This window comes from Rattus norvegicus, chromosome 17 (assembly GCF_036323735.1).
Source record: "Rattus norvegicus strain BN/NHsdMcwi chromosome 17, GRCr8, whole genome shotgun sequence".
NCBI classification, from domain to species: domain Eukaryota; kingdom Metazoa; phylum Chordata; class Mammalia; order Rodentia; family Muridae; genus Rattus; species Rattus norvegicus.
The window spans coordinates 40,273,487-40,284,365 of NC_086035.1; the positions used below are offsets into that span (position 1 = coordinate 40,273,487).

Here is a 10,879-nt window from a genome sequence, read left to right on the forward strand (position 1 = left end):
GTTACAGTAATCAGAAGTACCAGGTATTCTTGTGTCATTTGTCTTCTTAATGGAAGACTGAGTTTAACTATGAGAGCATTGGAGAGACTGTGTAACAATTTAATAGACTGAAGCCCCATTAGAGAAGGAAAACAATCCACTAGAGGCCTGCAAGAGAGCCAGCCACATGTTTGTTCTCCTAATCAAGCAGAACACACCAGAGGAACTGGAGCCGCTGCACTGCCCTGTAGAGGTTCTATTGGAGCCAGCTGTGGGAAGGCTCTGACATTGATTAACTGGGTCTGCAACTCAGTGGGCCTCTGGCAGTTTAGACACCTGCTTCCCCCGAGGTTCGTAGTTCTCCTCCAGTAGAATGACCAAAGCGAGCTAATGTGTCCAAGGGGTGCTTAAATATATGCTCCGGGGTCATGGTGTTCAAATCATGGCGATTTTGTGCTGAAGTATTTCTTAATCGTAGAGGGGGAAACAAAAGTATTGAAAAGATAGCAGTGAGAAGTGTCACAAACTGAATTTCAGTGAAACTCTTTGTAAAATGATACATTTATTTCCGTGGTTGTCTGTATACAAAATACACACCATTAGCATTGCAAAACCTCGGAACCTGTGGTTCTCTAAAAATATCTCGTACAATAAAGAAATAGCAATTTTAATAGATCTCGATTTTTATCAAATAAACATGCATATAAATTGTAAAAACAATACATAATGAGCTCAACATCTATGCTACATCCAAACAGAGGTACACTCTCATGAGTTGTGTCTTCATGAGTCTGCATCTCTGTCATGTTCATGGAAAAATCTACAGAAAGGTTTCCCACATGAAGTGACACAGTGACACATGGCACTGTGAGCAGGGATGATACTACATAAAACACCCACCTCCTCACAGGACAGGACAGGTGCACAAGCACTTTAGAAGTGAAAGCTACATCTCATAAATTGACCAAAATGCATATTTTCCTTACATAAAGACATTCTAAATGTAACAAATGCCACAGAAACTATGAGCTTAATTTAATCTTCACATAATGCCTAAAAGAATTACCCATTAGTCTGTGCATGTTAGCCATGGGAACTGTACGGAGAACACGAAAGCAACAGAGCTGCTGCAGTCCTCTGACGCTGACCCCAACCTCCCCCGTCTTTTTTGACAATACCTGAAGCAGTCGGTTAAGCCATCCATTTCAGCAGATGAAGCGGCATAGAATTCATTGGTCACATTTTCAGAGCAAAGTTGGCAGCTAATTGGCTCACATGGGCAGAGTTCCATTAGTCCCCTTGGGTTTTATAAGTGCTTTTATCATTATTATTTTTAATTTTCTCCTAATCACACATCTCTTTCAGATCTCTTTAAAAACAATACTTACTTTCTTGTTCAACATATGGAGAAATTGTTTCATTCCCCACCTGACTTTCAAACTTCATGGAACAAAATATACAGTCCAAAAGCCAGAGCTGTCTATAGACCAGGGTATGTGTCAAAAGCCAAAGCCTATGTTTGTGGTCATGCTAATCAGTGACAAAGAACGCTAAGTGTCTCTGGTTAGAAAAGCAGACTATTCTTCAGAAACTGGTTCCTGCCCGGGGTGACACTGTATTAGAGTCACTCTGTGTTCTACCTGGTTTCTGGATACAAGGAGGAGTCCCGGATTTTCTCCCTGCTCCCCCCACCAAATAGTCTACACGGTACTTAGGCTGCCGCAGAAACTGTAGTAGCCTGTTATCAGTTCAGGCAACAAGGTGCGCATCCCTCATTTTTAAAAATGTAACTAAAACTAACCTTGGCATCTCCTCCTCTTTTTGTTTTAGATGGGCCTCTTAGAGCTAGCACTGGCCTGGATCTCACAGTGCAGCTGAGAATGACCTTCAACTTCTGACCCTCTGCCTCTACCTCTGGAGCACTGGAGTAATAGTCATATGCCACCATGCTTACTTTAAGTGACGCTGGTAACTGTCTTATTGGGGAAATATATCTCTTGTCCCAGTAAAGCAATACTGACGCTGATAACAGTAGTCTCTTGCTATTTGCTCTCACACTGTCAGCTCTGCTTCTCCCCACGTGGGAGCCTTTCTCTGTGCAGAGCAGTGAGGAGTGCTTCTTAATGCCTGAGAGTGTACGAGTGTACACGTGGAGGTACTGATAGACATGTGTTTTGGGTATGTGTTTTCTTCTGATTGGAACCCGTTCTGATGTGGGGTTTTCTCCTCGGAGATTAATTTACTTTGCTTTTGCTACTTTGACAACAACAGTAGAAGGGTAGAGTTGATTCTTTACAAGACATGTTAGCATCATGGATATACCTTCTAGCAACATACTGAACATCCTTCCTATTTTTTTGTGGTGGCAAGTTTAGCTTTAGCTTGGGGTGGGTAGGTAGATGGGTTGCTTGGTTGGTCAAATGAGTGTTTTGGAGACAGGGGCCTCATGTTGCAAAGGTTAACTTCAAACATACCATGTAAACTAGGCTGACCTTTAATTCTTGATTCTACCACCAGCTTCCAAGTTGTGGGATTACAGATGGGAGTTGCTGTGCCTTACAGCAGCCATGCTTTAAGCACATTATCTTCTCTAAACCAGGGAAGTTCAACCTCTGTGTATAAAGCAGATTGCCTAAAGAAAACAAAGCACTTATACTTATTATTTAGCGCTCTCGCTCTCTCTCTCTCTCTCTCTCTCTCTCTCTCTCTCTCTCTCTCTCTCCCCTTCCCTTCCCCTCGTTTGTGTGTGTGTGTGTCTGTCTGTCTGTCTGTCTGTCTGCCAGTCTGTCTGTCTGTCTGCCAGTCTGTCTGTCTGTCTTAGGGATGGCTTTGGTATGTACATGCCACAGTATAGGACATTAGGTTTGGTAGGGGCACTTCAGCTGCTAAGTCATCTTGCCATCCCTCTAGAGAAAAATCTGAAGTTTCTAGGGTTTGAGCCCTACTCTAGGACTACCCTAGAACTACTCTGGGACTACCCTAGAACTACACTGGAACTACACTGGGACTACACTGGGGCTACCCTAGGCCTACCCTGGGACTACCCTGGGACTTCCCTGGGACTACCCTGGGACTACCCTAGGAAAGATATCAGCATCAATTCACAACTGTATGCCCACAGAGATATATGACTGATGCTAAGCCACATGTATGATGTGGTGCATAAAGATAGAATAAGACTGGATACATGACCTTATCATGCTCTTCCTATGAGTCTGGCATTCTGACATTTAAAAATAGAGTGCAAGAAAAATGTCTTAAATAGCAAGTCTCCTCAAGACCCCAGGAAAACATAGAGAGTAGGGGGCTGCCCTGTGGTCATAGTAACAGAAAGTTGATGGACATGCAACAGTGGCTTCAACAGATGCCAAAACATGTAACGCATCCCTCTCATCTGAAGGTGACTTTAGTCAAAGTCACTTCTAGTCAAGTGCAAAACTATCAATGCTCCAATTCCATCAGCAGATGATCATAAGTGTCCTTAAAATTTAAAACTAAGAAATTGCAAAGAACTGACACTTCAAAGCAACACATTGCAGGTATATATCCAGGAGCCTTCGTATGAATGATACATGACCCTTCACCAAGACCTCATTCACATGTGCTTTATGTATAATTCCCAAATTTGTCAGTAAGTCTCACTTACATGTGGACCTGGCCTGTCATAGGTACCCAATTTCCACAGAGGAGACCACCACATTTAAGATATGAACTGAACTCCAACATCTATGAAGGTCACCTTCACAGTTATGCCTACAGTTTTAATCCCCAGTAAAGGATTACATATTTGTCTAGACAACATATGAAGATGATCTTGATTTAAGTCACATGTTTGGGCCCCATGCATGCACAGGAGAAGATGATGTCCCCATTTATTTCAACATTCTATGATTGTTACTATGCCTATAACCTTCTTGAAATGTTATGATCTCAAAGTTTATTTTTCATGTAAAGTATCAGTGTTGCGCCTCATTAAGACAGCTGGCAAGAGAGCCCCTGAAACCCAAGTGCCACAGTGAAATGAAGGGGAGAGGGGCAAAGAATGATGCTTCCTTAAGGAGACACACTCTTCACAGTGAGAAAGAGAATCAGTTTGAGACTTAGTTGAAAATTCTTATATTCCACTTTTGTAAGATATTTGAATCTAATCCCAGATGCTGGAATGTTACATCAGAAGGAGAGCATCTCTGTTTTGCTAACAGTGCAAGATGGCTGCTGGCAGTCCATGTGTGGTAAAAGTAAGTGTGTGCACAGAAAGTGCCGCCCAGACTGTGACCCAGTTAAAGTCCATCCTCCCAGATTCCCAGGCCCTGTGTCATGATCCCCTCAAACACCATGATGTCATAAGCTCTGTTCATACTTTTATTCATGGAAGAATCAAAATAGCTTTGGGAAAAAAATACATCTATTTTCTACATTACTTTAGTATATATAACTCCCAACTATTTTGTTCCCAGATGGTTGGTTGTGAAATCTGGAGGGGAAAATAGACTTACAATAGTAATGAGTCTTACAAAGGCACTACAATCTAAAATCTTGCAGTTTTCACTTTCTATCTGAGTAAAAATATATTCCTTAAAGTGAGAAAAATATTATTTCTGTATTTAGAGGGAGAGACACCATAGTATGATCATAGTATGGTCATCAAACTAACATAATTATTTTTCCTTCATCTGTACCTCACAGGGTGGATGCACGTTAGTTATCTATCCACAAACTGAAAGTGGAAGCTATGGAAATCTTTCAAATATATATCTATATACATATATATATATGTATATATATATATATATAGAAAGAGAGAGAGAATCTGCTTGACAGGCTAAAAGTCTCTTGAAAGTCTAAAAGCTTAGGAGATACATGGGCAGGTGGAAGGACTGACAGACAGATGGATGGACAGACAAGCAGATGGATGAGTGGATGGACAGATGGACATAATGTCTCTAAGCAACCATGACAACCGTGGTATAAGACAAAGTAGCTAAGGAACTGGATGGTCATAAACTCTTCTACTTTTTGCTTCCCTTTCTGTTTCTTTGTGTTTAATAAAAGTTCATTTTTTAAATCAGGAAAAGAATTTAATCTTAACCACTATTGAGTTTTCCAACAGCATACAGAAGAAGGAAAGGCTTTATTCCCAGGACGGACACAGTGAAAACAGACCAGTGAAAACCCACAGGCTGTCTAGATCAGGCTTTCTGGCTCCTGCCTGAGAGTATGGCAGCCACATCCCACACACCTGTCATGAATCACCAAGGTTCTCTAGAAGCATTTCCTCCGACCAGGTCACACTTTAGGCTGTGTTCTGACTTTACCCAGAGTGAACCTTGGCTGGAGGAAGGAAGGAATGTCATCAGCTTCAGAATGTTCAGATCTATTGCCATCTCCAAATTATCTCTGAAACTAAATTGCAATTTGTTCAACAACAGTTTATTGCTTTAAGAACATAATACATGCTTCCTATTACCAATCTTTTAAAAGTCTATATGTTTCTAGATAAATGCTTTAGAACAAGCTGACAGTATTCTTGCTTCCAAGTCTATAATAAGGTATCTAATGGGAGCTAGCCCATGTCTTCCCCCTTACAAACACAGGTAGCCAACTGCTGTCTTAAGGTACAAATCCCCTCTGTCTCTCTCTTATTTTGTTCTTCTAAAGGAATTTTTAAACACCTGTCATAAACATAAGTTATTGAGTTACAAATGACCTAATCTTTCCCTTCATGTAGCTTCTATTTTTAAAATGCAACAGGTAGGGTCTCCACCATATTGCCATATTCTACATAAAGAGATGCTGTGCTCATTATTCAAGTATCATAGCTTCGCATGCTCTCACATCCCAAGTATTCTCTGCTTTAAACCATCTATGCCACAGCAGAAGAGGCTTTGTTTGATTCATTCCCTTCGTTCTCTTGAGGGCTGGTGACTGTCACTTCTGGTCTTGGTGGTCTTTGAGCATCTAAACCAGCCTGGAAGAAAAACAGACCAAACAAAAGATAATTAAATAAAGTTTACACGAACGTCCCATTTAACCATATAAGTAAGTATTCAACTACAAACCATCCCTTGGCTTCCCTTGTTTCTAGCCAGTCATTTCCCCCAGATTGCTACTTTCAGCCCTTTATTTGGGCTGATGCCTCGTGTTACCATACTCCAGTATGTGGAGGCATATAACTGTAATCCCAGCACTTTGGAAGTAGAGACAGAAGGATCAAGAGTTCAAAGCCAGCCTCAACTGCCTAATAGGCTTAAGGCCAGCCTTCTTCGAAAAAACTAAAATAAATAAATAACTAGATGAAATGAAAGCACAGACTCATCTCTTACGCTGCAGGGTTACTTTTCTCAATCTTTCTCTATATCTCTTTCCATTTTACTGTTCAGATGTGTATTTGTGCTTTTCAGTTAAGTGTATCCAGAGGCGATGGAAGGAAGAACCTGTCAGCTTCACCTCCATGTCTCGCTAACCCAGTGTGCTACCAGCGACGCTCTGCTTTTGGTCTTACACCAGAACGCAGAGTCATGGTGAGGTATCAAGGACCAAAGAGCATCAGTGTCTGACAGGGAAGAGCAGGATATAAAACCAACACAGAGAGGCGGCTTTTCTCCAGGAACAACCATTGTCCCTTGCACATCCCCTGTTATCAATGGCACTTAACACATTTATAATTCATCCACCCATTAGGCTGCTGCTGAGATGTGAGATGAGAGCTGGTTAGTTTTCAAACTAGTTTATAAAATTCTGGATGCTTCACAGCCTTATGAGGGACCCCTCAGTCTTAGGAACAAGAGCAGATCCAGATCACTAAACCATGAGTTATGCTAAAAAAAGAGAAAAGAAATATATATGTGCATATGTATGTTTATATGTATATGTGTATGTATGCATAAATGTATGTATATATGCATGTGCATATGCAAGTATATATATGCATGTATGTATACATAGACATGCATGTGTGTTATATACATATGCAAGTATATATGTGTATATGTACATTTATGAGTACATGTATGTATATAAACATATGTATACAGGTATGTGTGCATATATGCATGTATGTATATATATGCAAAGGTATTACACATATCCATGAGAGTATATATGCCAATGAATATGTGTATATGTGTAGTTGAATGTATGCCTGTATATGCTTATGTGTGCATATATGTATGTGTATATGCATGTTTAGGTATGTACCTACATATGTGTGTATTTGTATGTTCCCAGGTCTGCATTTTATTTCACATTGCTTCCCTGTGAAGTGTCTCAAATGATGTCTTAAGTATAATGTACTCTCATAATGTCAATAGATGGCAGTTGCTATTGTGTATCTGTCTTCTATTTCCTGCTGTTTCCTATACTGTCAGTTTGCTATCATGGATTTAGTGTCTGGGATTTTGCTATTTTTGTCACATTGCATAAGAACTGTCACATGTGACAAAATATTACACATAAACTGAATTTTTATTCATTTGTGAGTAAAGAGTGCTTTTACAAAGTCTATTATTAACCTCCAATTTTGCAGTGCGTATAAGTTTAGATGTTCCTACACTTGGTATACTTAAAGCGTGTGTGTGTGTGCATGAGGACAAAGATAACATATATAATCATTCCAAGAAGGGAAAGAATCGAAAAGATTCCACCATCTTGTGAGGAACCACTCCATCTTGGAGATCTGATTGGTCCTGAAAGTCTCTAATGAGCCGCTTATCTAAGCACCAAGAACTGGGTTCACTATAGTACATACTGCAGACACCCATGCTCCAGACTCTTACCAAGTTACACAACCCTGAACTTGAGTGATGCCCAATTCCTATCAAAAGCCCTCTTTTCTAATTAGTTTTTAAGTTAATTTATTTTAATTGAAAAAGTACATATGCTTATGACATAACATATAATGACCTAAAGCATATTGTGTACCTCGTGGAATGGTGAAATTTATCATCAACACCAACATTACCTTTTCAATCAGTAGAAATAGAATTACTCCTTTCAGACCTTCAAGTGTAAACACACATTCTTAGGAATAGCTACTAGGCTGGACAACACAGCTCCTAAACTTATTCCTCAGAATTGAAATTTTCTGTTCTTTGGCCAAGATCCCCCCAGACCCAACCCTCGGTCCCCTTAAGCATCCTTCTAGTGTCTGCTTCTGTGACGTCAGGATACGTTTTGACACACAGGGGCTCATGCAGAATCTGTCAGGTGTGTCCCGCTTAACATAACGCCCTCTGAACTTCTATGTTGTTGCAAATTACAGGAAGATTTTACAAACCATGTATTTTGTGAAGTCTAACTAGGTCATACACTGAATTAAACTAAACCCCTGGCAGACTGCATACTAGGATCTTCCTGCAGAGCCCCACTGTAGCACTGCACTTTGCTTTCACGCTGAAAGCTTTCATCAACGGCTACAACAGGGAGCTTTGTGAAAGCTGCTATTGTCGCCATATACACAGCCAGGAGGGCTCTGCTGAGCTCCATGTGAGAAATTGTGTTGTGTATGTGGTACACAGCCTCTATGAAAACCTCACCATGAGTAAAGATGGGATGCAAGGGATGCCTAGTATTTTCCTCTGGGTGTTAAAGGTGCTTTGTCGGACTGTATAGTACAATGCAGAGAGCTTTGAACTGATGGCTAAAGCTTGGCCACAAGAGCACTTTGCACCACTCTGCTGTTACACTTCCTCTCTCTCGTGCTTTGCATTGAAACAAACCAGTAATGGTTAGTTGGATGCTGGATGAATCTACTTAATGCAGGCTACACAACTAGACTTTAATTTCCATAAGGAGCAGAGAAGCCCCAGTTCTTTAAATTAGTTCAAGGTCTCACTAAACTCAAAGCCATTTTCTAGTTTGTTCTTCTCTTGTCTTAATCTGGTGGCAGATGAGTGGGAGAGTAAATGAATAGATTGATGGATGGATAGGATGGATGGATGGATAAATGGGTGAGTAGATAAGTAGGTGGGTACATGAACTGGTACATGGATGGATAGATAGAGGAGAGAAGGACAAACAAATATGCATGACAGTGCTTATTAATCAATTGAAACAAGTAAAAATTAAAATTAATTAAATGAGGAGTTGGGGATTTAGCTCAGTGGTAGAGCGCTTGCCTAGCAAATCCAAGGCCCTGGGTTCAGTCCCCAGCTCTGAAAAAAAGGAAAAAGAAAAAAAAGAAAAAAATTAATTAAATGATGCTTAGCATTTCTTACTCTGCGATAAGGAGTTTTGCTGCAGATTCCAAGTGTTTGGCTAATTTCCTAAATATGTCTGGCTACTTTCCTAAGTACCTTCATGTGGGAGAGAGCATGTAACACTCATTTATGCACAAACAAGCTAAGAACAATAGAAATACCTCATCTTGTGCACTGTTGTCTCCTTCAGCCTTTCCTTTCTCATCCACTGTTGGCTGAAGCTCCTCGGTAACCTGGTCCAATTCCTCACCATTCTCTTCGTCAGTGCCACCATTTACCCGAGAGGGACTTGCCTTCTTCTCCCCTTGGTCTGGGATTCCCTCCTCCTCCTCAGGGGCATCGGCTACTTTACTCCCCGCTCTGTCTTCAGCCTCACCGTTCATTGCTGAAAAGTCATCCTTCTGGTTGGCATCTTTGCTTGTTTTCTCTCCATCTTCTTCCTCATCAACTATTTCTGCTGGCCTCTTGAGAAGCAAAAGAAACAATGGGTAAAAGGAGTGTAACAGGGCTCTTCCATCGAATACCATAGAACCGTGGCCGGTACATTACAGTCCAGTAAAGTCTCCTCACAACTGCCGAACAGTGTACAGGGTGTCCAGCATTTATGTCCACTGATCATCTGCCACAGACAGCCCTTACAACCTTCACGGGCTTGCTCCATCCTATAGAAAAGACCAGGGATCCTGGCATAGTCCTGATGGCTGAGCTACAGCCTGAGCTACGCTTTGGTTCCAGCTCATATGATGGCAGACAGGAAATCCAACAGCAGGGTCCTGGAACAATGGCTGCCTATATAATGACCCACAGGAACAAGTCAGGCTATGGCATCAGTCTGTGGGGACTGTCTATCCAGCACACAGAAGAGGGAATTGAACCAGGATGTAAACTGAGTTTTTCTAGTGTTGTTTAGTTTTCTATATAATGGCTCAGAGTTGAGAACTTATCCGTAGGTGAAAAATATTAAGTTCTCTAAACTTATATAAAGTTTATATATGGTTAATGGTGCCCAATTCCTGTCAAAGGTCTATTTTTCTACTTCTACTTTGCCTATATGATATTAAACGTGTAGTTAAAAATAAAGAAAGAATGTAGTGTTCCTCAGGGACTGGTAAAACCACAGCATGTATTTTCATACCCAGGTTCAAGTCAAACCCCAGCACTCAGGACTAGCTGAGTATTCTGACCAGGAAGGAAGTTCAGCACTCAGCACTAGCTGAGTATTCTGACCAGGAAGGAAGTTCATAGGAGGCAAATACCAGGCAGAAACCAGAGCCGGGAAAGGTGTGGATCCAGTGACTGAGGATGAGCAACACTCAGTCTCCTTTAGAGACATAGCAGCTTCCATTGCCTCCCCACCTCATCTCACCTCTCTCAAAAGAGAGCAAATCCTGGTACCTTGAAGCCATAAAGAGCCATTGGGAAAGGAGAAGGCAACATTGTCACCAAAACAAAAAGTCAAATGTGGCAGCCCATGCCTATAATCCCAGCACTCAGGGAGTAGAGGCAGAAGGATCACTAAAAGTTTCCAGGAAGCCTGACTTACATAACAAGTTCTAGGCCATTGAGAGCTACATAGCAAGACCTAACTCAGAAAACATAAATTAAACTAATAATAATAATAATAGTAATAGTAGTAGTAGTAATAATAATAAAATAGAAGATGTAGCATGTGAAAATGACTGTTTCTATACATTAACAATGAA

At 40.9% G+C, this 10,879-nt stretch overlaps 1 protein-coding gene across 4 annotated transcripts in view; it reads right to left on the reverse strand.

The window, feature by feature from the left end:
* Nucleotides 1–522: 522 nt before the first annotated feature.
* Nucleotides 523–10,879, reverse strand: part of Dcdc2 (doublecortin domain containing 2) — a 185,749-nt gene continuing 175,392 nt past the window's right edge. For all 4 annotated transcript variants that reach the window (XM_039095510.2, XM_039095509.2, NM_001106110.2 and 1 more), the window contains 2 exons: nucleotides 9,338–9,640; nucleotides 523–5,947 (listed from right to left, as the gene is read on the reverse strand). In XM_039095510.2, the coding sequence (XP_038951438.1) occupies nucleotides 5,843–5,947; nucleotides 9,338–9,640 (408 nt within the window). In that variant the 3' untranslated portion in view covers nucleotides 523–5,842. The remainder of the gene's footprint in view (nucleotides 5,948–9,337; nucleotides 9,641–10,879) is intronic.